Here is a 14789-nt window from a genome sequence, read left to right on the forward strand (position 1 = left end):
GTGTATTATAGAGTTTTTGGTGGAACAAATTGATCGAAAAGATTTGATCTCGATGTTTGAACTGTTGAAGTGGGAGGAGAATAGGGCTGCTGTGGTAGATTATATGGGTGAGTTGTGTTTATGTGTGAATGAGTTATTTTGTGTACTTTTGAGCTTTATCGAGTTTCTATTTTGTTTGTTTGAATCTACAGGTGGTAAATATCCTGGGGTGTCTGCTGCTTCACTGAGGTTACGTTTTAAGAGTAAGAACCTGGAGAAGGAGGTATCATCTTCCAATCGTGAAAAAAGTGGTGGAGCTGGGGAGGTTAATCAACCTCGTCAGGGGCGGAGGAAGGTGATTGCTAAGAAAAGAAAATCGAGTGTGGTTGATTTCTCCGAGGATACTAGCGACCGAGAACAAAAGGTTTCTCTGGAGGAGATTCAAGCTTTTGTTGGGAATCAGAAAAAGCTGCATGAGATGACCGAGCATAGTGAGGGATTGACTGTGTGGGGGGAAAGAGTATCCTTACATGGCTGTTGCCGATGAGCATTGTCAGTCTGAAGCTGACGTATCATTAGCTAATGAGGTTGGAGAGGTGGCTGTTGGTCAGTATATGCAGGTGAGATCGTTTTTTATTGTGTTATGATTGTTTATGTTTGTTGGAAATTTTGATATATATATTGTTTGTGTTTTTGTAGGTGGTTGGTTTGAGGTTAGCTAGTTTAGGTCGTAGTCAGGAGTTGAAGCACAAGAAGGTGTTGGTGGAGAACAAGGAGGTTTTGTTGTTGAAAGAGGAGTTGAGTAAGTCTAAGGGTTCTGTTTCAGATCTTCAGAACAAGTTGGCTGAAACTGAAAAGCAATTGAAGGAGACAAAAGAGAACTATGCCAATGATGTGGAAGATTTGAAGAAGAAAGAAGCGAACCTGGCGAGCATAGAAGCTCGGCTGATTGAGGTGACCACTAAGCTTAAGGAAATGGAAAAGAAGAAGAGTGATGAGATCTTAGATTCGTTTGTTGAAGGTTTTGAGAGGGCGTCTTTGCAAGCGAAGTTTCTTTTGCCTGATGCTGATCTTTCTGAGCTGGACCCTGGGAAGATTGTCCGAGATGGCAAAATGGTTGAAGATGATGGCGTTGCCGAGGATGAGGTAGAGAATGTTTAATGTGTTTATTGTAATTTTGGTTTTTATGTGTAGTTTTGTTTATGCTTGACTGCTTTTTGAAAAACTGATGGGTGAATGCTATTTGGTAGTTGGTGAACAATTTGATAGCTATTTTGTAGCTTGTTAATAGAGTTTGTTTGAGTTGTTGTTAATTTGTGGCCGATTTGGATTTTAAATGTTTCATAGGCCATTGCGTAATTGAAGGGAATTTTCTGTTAAGAATATTCCTGATTGCCGATTTATTCTCGGATTGAAATTAGTGGAGGATATTTGTTATTTTGTTTGAAATGATAGATGAAACTGTATGTGTGATTGTTATTGCAAAAGCAAACATTGTAGTAATGTATTGAGAAAACTGTTATTAAGGGGAATGAAGTAAATCATATACTAGTATTGGTAATCCTTTGGATACAAAGGTTCAGGTAGGCAAGCCTCGTTAAAACCTCTCCAAGAAAAACCCATTGGGGATAAAATCTTGGTAGTAGGAAAAAGAGTACTAGCCTGTCCCTGAATTTTAACTATAGAATTTCTTTAAGGAGGCTACATTCCAAGTGTTGGGTAGGACTGTACCGGTTAGAGTTTCGAGTTTATATGCTCCATTGCCGAGGACTTGTGTGACTCGATATGGGCCCTCCCAGTTTGCGGCGAGCTTGCCATGGGATGGTGGTCGTCGGGCGAGTTCTGTCTTTCGAACGACCAAATCTCCCTTGTTGAATGTTCGACTTCTTACCGATTTATTGTAGTGCCGAGCTATTGTTTGCTGTGCGGCGCGTTGCCTCAGTGTTGCTATATCTCGGACTTCTTCAATGATATCTAATTCGGTGCGCCGGGATTCATTGTGGTCGACGAGCTGTGTCCTAATTGAGCTTTGGGAGATTTCTAGTGGTATCATTGCTTTAGAGCCATAGACAAGTCGGAATGGTGTCTCTTTTGTTGATGATTGGGGTGTTGTGTTGTAACCCCATAGGACTTCAGGTATGAGGTCGGCCCATAGCCCTTTTGCGTCATCCAACTTCTTCTTAAGTGCGTGCAAGATCACTTTGTTTGCCGCTTCTGCTAGTCCGTTCGTCTGAGGATGTTCAACAAAAGCGAAATGCTATTTGACTTTGAGATTCTATAAAAAAGATTGGAATTTTTGATCGGCAAACTGGCGACCATTGTCAGTTATGATATGATGAGGAATGCCAAAACGGCAAATAATCTTCTTCCAAACAAAAGATATCATTTGTTGTGATGTTATTTTAGCTAACGGTTGAGCTTCGATCCATTTTGAAAAGTAGTCAATGGCGACTATTAGAAATTTTACCTGGCCCGGCGCCGTAGGGAACGGGCCGAGGATGTCTAGTCCCCATTGGTGGAAAGGCCATGTGACGTTGCTATGATGCATATCCTCAGCTGGAATGTGGATGGTAGGGGCGTGCTTCTGGCAATTTATACAGGCCCTGACCTTGTTTTCACTGTCTTGCTTCAGTGATGGCCAGAAGAAACCAGCGCGGAGGATTTTGGATGAAAGGCTCCGAGCTCCTGTATGTGTTTCGCAGATCCCCTCATGTGCTTCTGACAGTGCTATTTCTGCTTCGGATCTGCTGAGACATTTGAGTAAAGGACGAGTATATCCTCGTCTGTATAAGGCTCCGTTAAGTAATGTAAAGAAGGTGGCTTGTCTTCGGAACCTTTTGACATTCTCGACAGTCTCTGGAATGTGCGATGTTTGTAGATAGTTTATGAAATCTATTCGCCAATCACTTTCTTGAGTAACACTTAGCACTTTTGTTAGGTCAATGCTAGGAGAGTTTATAGTAAATTGATGCAATGTAGATATCTCGGATTGAGTACTGTCGAGCTTAGATAAAATATCAGCTCTTTGGTTTTGTTCTCTTGGAATGTGTTGTATTTCAAATTCTTTAAATTGTGAAATCAAATTTTTGACTAATAATAAATATTTGGATAGAAGGGGGTCTCTTACTTGAAACTGGTCGTTTACCTGTTGAACAACCAACAAGGAGTCACAATATACTTTGATTGTGTATATTTGAAGTTCTAAACAAAGCTGAAGTCCTGCGACCAGGGCTTCATACTCGGATTGGTTGTTGTTGGTCTTAAAAGATAGGTGTAAGGAGTGCTCGAGTACAGTACCATCTTCGGCTTCGAGTCGTATTCCAGCGCCACATCCTTCTTTGTTGGATGAGCCATCTATGTATAGAGTCCATTGTTTTGTGTGGTCCTCCTCCGATGGTATCGTAAGTTCTACAATAAAGTCGGCTAAGAACTGTGATTTTATTGCCCCTCTGGATTGATATCTGATGTCGAATTCGGACAGTTCGATTGACCACTTTATGAGTCTTCCTGCAATGTCGGCTTGTGTAGTACTTGTCATAGTGGGTGGTCTGTCTTGACATTGATGACATGACTTTGAAAATAAGGTCGGAGTCTTCGTGCTGAGAAAACTAATGCTAAGGCCAGCTTCTCTATTCTCGGATAATTAAGCTCGGCATTGTGGAGTGTTTTGCTGACGAAGTAGACCGGTTGCTGAATTTTGTTTCTTTCTGTGACAAGAGCCGAGCTTATCGCCCAATTAGTTACTGAAAGGTATAGAAATAAATGTTCCCCTTGGAGGGGTTTTTGTAGAATCGGCAGTTGCGAGAGATTTGTTTTTAGTGTGTTAAAAGCTCTCTCGCAATCGTCGGTCCATTGAAATTTGTTTTTCTTTTTAATTGTTTGAAAAAAGGGATTAGACTTCAAAGCTAAACAAGGTACAAATCTTGATAAAGCAGCAAGCCTTCCTGTGAGGCGCTGGACTTCTTTGACGGTCTTAGGACTTGTCATTTCCAAAACTGCTCGGCATTTGTCAGGGTTTGCCTCGATGCCTCTGTTTGTTAACAAAAATCCCAAGAACTTACCACCTTGTACACAAAAAGCGCATTTTTCTAGGTTCAGGCGCATGTTGTAATGGCGTATCTGGGCGAATATTTCTGTTAGGTCGTCAAGATGATTGTTGCCGACTTTTGTTTTGGCGACCATATCATTTACATAAACCTCGATGTTTCTGCCGATTTGTTTGGCAAAAACTTTATCCATAAGGCGTTGGTAAGTCGCCCCTGCATTCTTTAATCCAAAAGGCATAACCTTATAACAGTAGTTTCCGAAGTCAGTAATAAAAGTTGTTTTACATTGATCGGAGGGGTGCATAAGTATTTGGTTGTACTCTGAATATGCATCCATGAAACTTAAGGTAGCATAACCGGAAGCGTTATCTACCAAAGAGTCTATGGATGGTAGAGGATACGAGTCTTTTGGACATGCTTTGTTTAAATCAGTAAAATCGACGCACATGCGCCACTTACCATTTTGTTTTCTTACCATAACCACGTTGGCGAGCCAGGTGGTAAATCTGATCTCTTCGATGAATTCGGCCCTTATTAGTTTTTGTGTCTCCTCCAAAGACGCCTTTCGCTTTTCTTCGCCGAGTTTTCATTTCTTTTGTTGCACTGGCTTCGCAGACGAGTTTATAGCCAGCTTATGGCTGATGATTTGCGGGTCTATGCCGGGCATATCCGAAGGTTTCCATGCAAAAAGGTCGGCTTGATCTTGTAGGAAGGTGGTGATGGCGTTTAATTCTTCCTTGCTTATTGACCTACCTACAAAAGTGAATTTGTTAGGGTCGTTATTGAAATAAACCTTTTGTAAGTCGTCGGAGGGAGTTGGCCTTTCTCGGAAATCGGCTCTTGGGTCTAAGTCGGCTATTGCCGAGCTGTTGTGTGTGAGGTCGACACTGTTAACTTGCTGTTTTGAATTATTTTGAAATTTCATGCCGATGTTGTAACAGTGCCGAGCTTCCTTATGATCTCCATGGATTGTGACGACATGATCGTCCTGCAAAGGGAACTTAACACACAGGTGAACTGTAGAAACAATGGCGCCAAACTTGTTTAAGAAAGGGCGACCAAGGATAATGTTATATGGACTGAAGCAATCTACTACTAAAAATTGTAACCACACTGACCCTATTATTTGGACTCGTTCGCCGGGGAAGCCGACCAGATCTCCGCCTGTTGACTGGAGGATGTTGTTACTAAGCTTCATTTTTTGAAATGTTGAGTAGAACAAGACGTCGGCACTACTTCTGGGATCTAGCAGTACTTTTTTGACCAGTAGGTCTCCCAACTGAAGAGTTATAACAACGGGGTCATCCAAGTTCTGTATACTAGAGATGTAGTCTGCTTGTGTGAATGTGAGCTGCGGGAGTTGTGTTGGATTTTGTGTGTCACTTTGTGGGCCATCTAACGAGCATATTGATCGGAATGACCTCTTTCTCGCTGAGTTTGAGGAGCCTCCACTCGCGTATCCTCCTGAAATATAGTTAATGATTCCTCGTGGTTTTTCGTAATTGTTCGCCGACACCTTCTCTTTTCCTCGGTATTGTTGTTTAGATGAGTCTTCGGTCCTGGAAGATCTGGGACGTTTTTGGATGTGACCTCCGATGTACTTATCGAGATGGCCTTGCCGAGCTAAGTGTTCCAAGAAGTCCTTTGCTATTACACAGTCATCAATGGTGTGGCCGTGCTTTTGGTGGAAGGCACAGTATTTTGATTTATCTGCGTTCTTAGTGTCTTGATATGTTCCGACCTTTCTTGGTGGTTTGATGAGTTTTGAATGTAGAATCTCTTTGATGATATCCTCTCGCTTAGTGTTAAACTGCGTATAAGAGTCAAAACGAGGGGTTAGTTTAAAACTTTTCTTACTAGTTGGAGTTTTATCGTCGTCTCTGTAGGTTGTTCTATCAGACTTCCGAGCTTGTCTGAGCTCCTCGATATCGATTTGTCCTTTTGCTTTTTTCCAGAATTTGGCCAGGGTTTTTGGCTTTGCTATCGCAATGGTTTCTTGGAACTTTCCAGGTCTGAGGCCGCTTTTGAGTGCGTGCAAATGGACTTCTGGGTGGAGATCAGGTATGCTGATGGCTATTTTGGTGAAGCGAGTCATATAGTCTTTCAGGCTTTCGTTCTGCCCCTGCTTAATAGTGTTTAGATAGTCAAAGTCATGCAAATATATTGCGGATCCGGCTCTTCGAACAGCTTGGCTAGTTGTTGAAATCGCGAAACAGAACCTGCAGGCAAAGCACACAACCAATCAAGTGCAGGGCCGTCTAAATAATTTGGAAAACAACGGCATAAAACAGTGTCGTATGCACCGTTAACGATCATTATTGATTGGAACTTCTTGAGAAATTTCTTCGGGTCTCCGAGGCCATCATAAGGTGTGAGGGTTAGTGGTAGAGTGAATCTCTTCGGCAACTCGAAGTTCATCACCTCCTTGGTGAAGGGTCCCACAAGATCATCAGTTCCTTCTTTTTCATCTTCGGGGTGAATTACATCAGCTCGGATAGTCTCCGAGACATGAGAGGGTGAGTGATGCTCATCACCCTCTGGTTGCTGGTGGTGAGCGTCGTTGTGGTCCGTCCGAACATGGTTCAGTTCGGCGATTTGGGCGGCCATTATTTGGTTTTCGTCAGCTATCCGCTGATTGGCTTGCTGTATCTCGGCTACCATCCGCATGAGTTCGGATAATGAAGGAGGTGGTGCGTCAGCCATGGATATAAACAGAAAAAATGGGACCAAAAGAGAAAATTTTATATCTTCGGCCCCACGGTGGGCGCCAATTGATCTTGCTTGCGAAATCAAGGTGTTAACCGAGTTATATCCTCAGAGGCTGGGTGTCCAACTCTTGAGTTCGAGCTTTTCCTTTGTATGGTGATGTGAAAGTATGAGCAATGAAGAGGAGGGGAGTGTACCTGCAAAGGCACTCCGAAGCTTAAGTTAGTATATTATTTTATTTGGAATCTAGCTAAAAAGAACATTTTACCTTGCTTTATATATGGTCGGCCATCGGTCCGTTACGCTTTTGTCATTTTAAGTCTTTCATCAAGAGTGGAAATAACGTATTTCTACTTTCATAACGTTGTATTGTCGGTTATATTTGACTGTCTTACGATTCATGAAGAGATGAGCTTATAACGGACTATGCCGAGTTTATAGCTCATAAATGGTGAGTCCATAACGGATTATGCCGAGTTATAGCTCATTTATTATGACCATATCAAATCTTACATATAAAAAACAACAATTTTAGGGGATTAACATTTTTAACAAAAATAAATAAAAAACTGACTAGTATTAATTAGTTTAAATGCAAGATAAATAAAAAAAAAGTTATTCGGCATCATTATCATAATATAGTATTTGTTTTCTTCCTGTTTTCTAACAATCGTTCTCATGTACAATGATTAACACTGGTTATTTACATAACATATATGTATTAAAGTAAGCCATAACTATTATTACTCCTCTGTGGTTTTACATATAACTTGTGTATAGACTAATAATAAGACCAAGGAGTTGCGCATAGGAGAAATGGTTGTGTGAGCATAGTAGAGTAGTAGACCAACTTGAATATTTTTCAAGAATTAAGATCACTCAATAAATGATCTTTTAATCTTAATTAATACTTAATTAAAATATATTGATCTTGGTATTCGATGTTTACCAAATATGGACGGTAAAATGCATACTTATTACTTAAAATTGCATGTGCATAAAAAAAACTGTTTTTCACCGTCCATATATTTAAATTAAATTGTTTTTCAGTTCATTAGATCATATTATAGTTAACAAAAAGTACGTGAAGGCTGAAAACCTCAACATCATAACTCGTGATGAGGTACACACATTGTTCATGTGAACTGAATCAAACCATGCGCCGTGATTATAAAGCTATGGACTATGTCCAAGGTTTGAACTTTCTTAATATTTTTCTGAACTTTTTTTTTTTTCAACATCTGTTAAACGTTTTATTCATTATGTTCTATTTAAGGAACATGCAAAGTGATTTTAACTAAAACTAAACATGATTGTTTTTAAAATTTAAAAATATATGTATGAGCTTTAAACTTATTGAAGGGAATGTTAAGTTAGTTAGTCAAAAACAGAATGCAAGTTATGTTTCTGTTTTTGGAAGTTAATTAGTTAGTGTAGTAGTGCTTTTCTTGATTCTTGATTAGTCTAGGCTAAGCTCATCTACGTGTGAGTGTATGTGAAGAGTGTAATGGTAGATTGATTCACTAATTCATAATTCAAGTCGTTCACTTTCTGTTTTCATTCCTTGCTGAGCTTTACACTTTTTTCTGCCATTTCTGTTAGAATTTTTATTTTATTTGTAGTATAATTTATTAATATAAAAATTAGTTTAGGTGGTATTATAAATTTTAAGAAATTATACTAATTAATTGTATTAACAGTTGGTTTGTTTTTTATTAAAAGAATGCGACTGTCCAAAATGATATAATTTGGGTCCTTAATTTTGATCATTACACAACAAACAAATACATTTTGATTCTATCTAGTTTAATGATTCAAGAATTGAAAATTTTAAATTAAATCAAAGATTTTATAACTATAACTGGAGGTACGTAAATTACTGATTTTATAAAATATCTAACATGTGGTGTTAGAGCTAAAGTATTATCTCTGTCTTGCCATTTCAAAATTTAATGACTGTACATTCTTTTAAAAAAAATGCATAGTATAAATTAAAAAAATATTAAAATTAAAATTAATGCATTATAAAAAAAAGAATAATAAATAATATTCTCTGAAAGAATCTTTTAAATTTTTGCAATAATTGTTCTTCATATTAGCATAACTTTCCATTATTAATTCTTATTCTTCATGTTGTCTTTTAATGTTTGGTTCATATTATCCCTCTTCATTCACGCTGAGTGTGTTTTAGTTTCACCATTTAAAATTTAAAATTTTTAATAAAAATGCAAATTTTATTTGGAGTGAATGTTGAATTTGGATGCTCTATCTGTAAATTCTGCAAAATTAATAAATAATTAGTCAATAAATTAATTTGTAAAAAAGAAATTAAGATTGTGAATTTTACGGTTTAATAAGATAGAGCTAATTAAAATAAGAATTTTGACACTAATTTCAAAGAATTTGACCTAAAATTAGGCCGAACGGGTCGAATCAGACCCAAATCGAATCCATGGGCCCAACCCTCACCCCAACACAAAAAAATTCAGCACTCTCTCTCTTCTCATTCACTCAAATCCGCTGGGAAAGCTTGAAGGAAGAGGATGAGGGTTCCAAAACCTAACCTCCCACTAAATTCTAAATAACTTTTGATCCGAAGTTTCGATCACCGCACCGTTTGCGGCCACGCAACCAGCGCGTCGAGCTCTACAAAGTCCATGGGATAATTTGGTATGTATGTCACTATTTCCTTTCCAAGCTCTCTCTTTATAATTTCAAAAATTAGGGGTTTTATTTTAAAGAATTATGTGATTTTGGTGCTTTAAGATTGAATTAACCTTGTGGACTTGCCAGGTCTTGTCCCAAATCTCCGTCAGTAAGGTGAGAAAATATTAACTCTTGTAAACCATTAACGATTATGAACTATAGTTGATTTTTGTGGAATTTATGTGGAACTAGAGTGAAATATATGTGTTCGAGGCAAATTGGGTGATATCAGTGACTAGGAAGCGGACCGTGTAGGTTGGATCTTCGTTCAGTGAGGATTCGAGACTTTGGACATTTGAGGAGCGGAGGTATTTTGTGGTGTTTTGGCATTAGGGAGAAATCAACCAAGGTATGGTCTCGGTTTCTCGTATTTAATATGTAATATCCTGTGAATACTTAGTCTAGATGACTATAAGATAAGTTGGAATGTATGAGTATGTTTAATGCTGAACACCTTTGATGATGATTGTGATATGAATTGAGTATTTATCGTTGGATGATTGTTGTTTAGGATGATAATAGGATGTTAAGTGATGAATTAATGATGATCGACATAATGATATTAATATATATTGAGTAGGTGAATGATAATCTTGTTGGTATATTTGAGAAATTAAAGGTATGAGATTGTTAAAATTGAGGAAGAATGAGATGTGGAGGTTGTTGAGGTACCGAAAGAGTATGTTGTGTGATGATTTTGTGTGTGGTATGTTGAGTTTGAGTTGGTATATGTAGATTGTTGTTATATGATTCGTGATGAATATTGATTTGAAGTATGTTAAAGTGAGAATCTTAAATGAGTTGATAGTGGTTTGGTTTGAAAATGAAAATTTGGTAAAAATAGAGATTGGTGTTTTTGAGAAAAAATCTGGTTTTTAGCTAAACTTTGGTGGGCCATAAGTTAGTTTCCGGACTCTCAAATTGTTTCAAACTTATTTAATATAAAAACTGGGTCTGCGAAGTTTACGCCGTTCGAAGAATGAATGAAAAATGTTTTAAAACGAAAAAGTTATGCATGTCGGAAGTTTGGAGTACAAAGTTGAAAATTCTGTAGCATTTAGCATTTTTGCTGTTCTGCATAACTTGCATACGCGACCACTGTACATGACGCGACCAACCTATTCGAGTTAGGTATCTCGCGTACGCGAGCATAGAAAATTGTACACCTACGCGTGCGTGTAGATCACGCGTTCGCGTGGCCCACGCGTACGCGTGACCTTTCAGAAATGCACTCCCACGCGTACGCATGGCCCACGCATACGCGTGACCCCTGTTTCCAGCAAACTTAATTTTATGTTTTAAAAACCTAATTTTGAACCTTTAAACCTCTATTTTTACTTTTTTAGCCCCTAAACCTTAGCTGGGTACTTAGTGATGAGATGTAATTAAGAAGAGAAAGTAACTTGGGAATGAAGCAAGTTGTGGAGTAATGAACTAATGATTGTAAAGGGGATATTTTAAGCTTGAGAAGTATTAACTGAATTTATATAATTATGAAGAAGATAATAATGAATTTCAATTGAGTGAAAGATGGGTTGAAAATGATGATGACCTCAAAGTGTGATGGTGATTGAAGCGATAGTGATGAGTTGTGATTGTTAGGATGGATGAGTAATTCCTATCCAAGCTACGATTATGAGTTTGAGATATTGAGATATGATTAATGATAAGAACCGAGTTTAATTATGGATTATTTTGAGATGTCGAGGTATGACTGTGAGGGTAGATGAGTAATTCCTATCCGAGATGTAATTTTGAGGATAGACGAGTAATTTCTATCCAAGTCATGGCCTGTGGATAGACGAGTAATTCCTACCCGGGTTATGGTTTGAGGCACCTACCTGAGTAGACGAGTAATACCTATTTTGGGTTGGGTGAAACACCGGCATGGGAAGACGAGTAATACCTGTTCCATGTTGTGGTGTTCTGTCCAGGGTTAGCTACTGGACATGTCGAGTTGGCTTTATAACTGACAGATGAGACTCATCAGCCATAGGACAGGCATATATCATGTGCATATTATTTTCATTCCTTGCTTGTCTATTAATTGGGAATGCCTAATTGCTTATAATATGCTAATTGTTACACTTGCTATCTGTATTAATTGTATTCTACCTGTGTCTGCCTTTGTTTGCTTGTCTGTCTGTGCAAATTCACCGGAGATAGAGGTACAGAAGAAAGGTGGGAAGATTTAGTGTTCAAGTTAAGTTGTAGTTAAACTTAGAAATCCTTAGAAGACAACCCGCTTATCGTTTCTGTTTTTAGTCCTTTAAGCTTTATTATCTAAGTGTCGACGTTCTAGGATTGCCTGTGGCATTCCCAGGACCTTATATATTATGCGCGTGGCACCTTTACCATGCTGAAAACCTCCAGTTCTCATCCCATACTATGTTGTTATTTTTTTCAAATGCAGGTCGAGAGGCACCTCGGTAGGCATCTGGAGTTCTGCAGCGAAGTGGTTTCTAGGATGTCATTTTGGTGTATAGTCTTTCACTTAGGGTATGCAGACCTTGACTATGCTCTTCGTAGGGAAGAGCCTCTGGCACCTACTGATGCTAGTACTCGGATTGAGGTAGCATTATACGAACGGTGGAAGAAATACAACCTTTTAAGTATGATGTTCATTAAGTATTGTATCTCAACTAGTATTCGGGGTTCAATTCCTAATTGCAGGAATGTCAAGGATTACATGAAGTCTATTGATAAACAATTTGAGTTGTCTAGTAAGGTACTTGTAAGCACCTTAATGGAACAATTGATATCCATGAAGCTTACCAGTGTAAGGAGTATGCGTGAGCACATCATGAGATTAAGAGATATAGCAGCACAACTAAAGGTGTTAGAGGTTGATATCTTTAACTCATTTCTAGTACATCTTATTCTAGATTTTCTTTCTATCCAGTACAGACCATTTAAGATTTCTTACAACACACATAAAGAAAAGTGGTCCATCAATGAATTACTGGTAATGTGTGTGCAAGAGGGAGGAGGGCTAGTTCAGGAGCTTGGTAAAAGTGCACTGTTGGTAACAAATAAGGATGGTAAGAAGCGAGCTCACAAGAAGAAAAGAAAGGGTATTGTATCCCATCCTACGAAGAAAGAAGGTGTATGATGTTTCTTTTGTAAAAAGAAAGGACACATGAAGAAGGAGTGCCCAAGATTAAAACTTGGCTTGAAAAGAAAGGCACTAACCTTTATGATCTTATTCCTTCAGTATGTTTTGAATTTAATTTTATTGAAATATGTCATGACACTTGGTGGATTATTCTGGTGCTGAAATTCATATTTCAAATACCATGCAGGATTTCATAAGGAAAAGAAAATCGATAGGAAGTGAACTGAGAATCTATATGGGCAATCGGATACATTCACATGTGAAAGCCGTTAGAATATTTAGGCTTGTATAAAGTACTGGTTGTATTTTAGATTTAGAAAGAACATTTTATATTTTATATTTTTCTAAAAATTTGATTTCTTTATCTAAGCTTGTAAAATAAGGATTATGTATAAATTTTTATGATGATGATGTTGACATTATTAAAAAATTTAATATTAGTGGATGTGGTACTTTAATTGGTGATTATTTAAAGTACATTTAGCTAATATTTTTCTATCAGGTTTAATGGTTATGCATGGTAATGGTATGAACAAAAAATCCTCCATATTGTAGAACTGAAGGTTGGGACACATCTCTATTGGGAGAATGAAGAAATTAGTAAGTGATGGGGTTCTTGAACCTCTAAACTTTACTAATTTTAATACTTGTGTGTATTGCGTTAAGGGAAAGCAAACCAAAAAGTCTCAAAAAGGTGCTAAGAGGAGTTCTGACATATTAAAAAAAATTTACACTAACATATGTTGTTCTGATATGTCCTCAAGTGGTCAGAAATACTTCATCTGTTTTATTGATGATTATTCACAATATATATATATATATATATATATATATATATATATATATATACGCTTCATAATAAATATGAGGCATTGGACGCTTTTAAGATTTATAAAGTTGAAGTAGAGAAACAATGCGAAAAACAAATTAAGATCGTGATATCAAAAAGAGGTAAAAAATTTTATGGGAGAGATACTAAAAATGGACAAGCACCTAGTCCATTTGCAAAGTTTCTTCAAGAGCATGGTTTAAATTACAATCTTTAATTCATGCTCCTCAGATTACCAAAAATATGGTTAGTATGTCCAAATTATTAAGGATGATGTAGTATTTTTTTTGGATTTTATGACTATTTTTGTTTTGTGAAGTGAAAGTACACTAAGAAAACTTTATTGCATGGTTTTCGTAATGAAAGCCTTTATCAATTTCACAATGTTACTATTCCATAACTAAATTATAATATAAAGCCTACAATTTTATCTATTTCTTGTTCTAATCTTTATCTATGGCATAAAAGATTAGGTCATGCTACTTCCAAAATAATTAAATTTATTCTTACTCATTGTAGTTTTTTTTTTTCTTTAAACAATAATGATGATTCTGATCGGTATCAATATTGTGACAATTGTGCAAGTGCTAAGATATACAAGTTGCTTTTTTCAAATTCTACAACTCAATATAATGAACTTTTACTATAATTAATATATATATTGAGATGCTTGGGATCCAAGTGCTATGACCTCACATTTAGGCTATTGTTATTATGTGATTTTTATTGATGCATATCCTAGATATACATGTCTATTCTAGTTGGTTAATAAATCATAACTTCATAATGCCTTTGTTCAATGTAAAGCTTATATTGAAAATCTTACTGGCTATATATATATATATATTATATTATTAAATGCTTGCAATCTGATAATGCCAAAAATATGTATCCAATGTGTGCACTTCTCTTTTACACTAATATGAAATAGAGCAAAGACTCTCATGTTCATATATTCATGAGAAAAATGGTAAAGCAAAATGTAAGCAATGCCATCTCACTAAGATAGCTTTAGCTATGCTCTCCATTGTTCCAATATCACTTTTTTTTTTTTTGGATGAGGCAGTGCTTATTATTGCTTATATTATTATTATCAACAAGCTGCCTATCATTGTCTTGGATAATAAGTCCCCTTTTGAGGTGTTATTTGATCATAAATCTGATTATATTCATTTAAAGGTTTTTAGAAGTTCTTATTATCCTAATTTAAGACCTTATAATAAAAACAAAATTAGCTATAAATCACAGCAATGTATTTTCTTAGATAATGCACAAAATTATAAGGGTTATATATGTTTGTCTTTGACAATAAAAAATGTTAACATTTTAAGGAATGTGTTATTTGATAAAAAGATATACCTATGCATCTTTATTTTCTATCACTAATTCATAAGTCAAGGCGTTCACT

The 14789-nt window shown here is 36.8% G+C and overlaps 3 protein-coding genes across 3 annotated transcripts; 1 reads left to right on the forward strand and 2 right to left on the reverse strand.

The window, feature by feature from the left end:
* Positions 1 to 1654: 1654 nt before the first annotated feature.
* LOC112763413 (uncharacterized) lies at positions 1655 to 3517 on the reverse strand. Its single transcript, XM_025809093.1, has 2 exons — positions 2447 to 3517; positions 1655 to 2209 (listed from the first exon to the last, which is right to left on the reverse strand). The coding sequence occupies exons 1-2, from the start codon at positions 3515 to 3517 to the stop codon at positions 1655 to 1657; spliced, it is 1626 nt and encodes a 541-aa protein (XP_025664878.1).
* Positions 3518 to 4611: 1094 nt separating this feature from the next.
* On the reverse strand, positions 4612 to 6120 carry LOC112763414 (uncharacterized). Its single transcript, XM_025809094.1, has one exon. It carries the CDS (start codon positions 6118 to 6120, stop codon positions 4612 to 4614), a length of 1509 nt encoding a protein of 502 aa, XP_025664879.1.
* Positions 6121 to 11324: 5204 nt separating this feature from the next.
* Positions 11325 to 12549, forward strand: LOC140180627 (uncharacterized). Its single transcript, XM_072221883.1, has 2 exons — positions 11325 to 11372; positions 11851 to 12549. Exons 1-2 carry the CDS (start codon positions 11325 to 11327, stop codon positions 12547 to 12549), a joined length of 747 nt encoding a protein of 248 aa, XP_072077984.1.
* The last annotated feature ends 2240 nt before the right edge of the window (positions 12550 to 14789 follow it).

This window comes from Arachis hypogaea, chromosome 17, assembly GCF_003086295.3.
Source record: "Arachis hypogaea cultivar Tifrunner chromosome 17, arahy.Tifrunner.gnm2.J5K5, whole genome shotgun sequence".
NCBI classification, from domain to species: Eukaryota; Viridiplantae; Streptophyta; class Magnoliopsida; order Fabales; family Fabaceae; genus Arachis; species Arachis hypogaea.

Coding starts and splice junctions, on each gene's coding strand:
- LOC140180627 (XM_072221883.1), top strand. CDS start 11,325: ATGGGAAGACGAGTAATACCTGTTCCATGTTGTGGTGTTCTGTCCAGG. Junction 11,373..11,850: donor GTTGTGGTGTTCTGTCCAGG/GTTAGCTACTGG, acceptor TTTCAAATGCAG/GTCGAGAGGCACCTCGGTAG.
- LOC112763414 (XM_025809094.1), bottom strand. CDS start 6,120: ATGACTCGCTTCACCAAAATAGCCATCAGCATACCTGATCTCCACCCA.
- LOC112763413 (XM_025809093.1), bottom strand. CDS start 3,517: ATGACAAGTACTACACAAGCCGACATTGCAGGAAGACTCATAAAGTGG. Junction 2,210..2,446: donor TCCCTACGGCGCCGGGCCAG/GTAAAATTTCTA, acceptor GAACATCCTCAG/ACGAACGGACTAGCAGAAGC.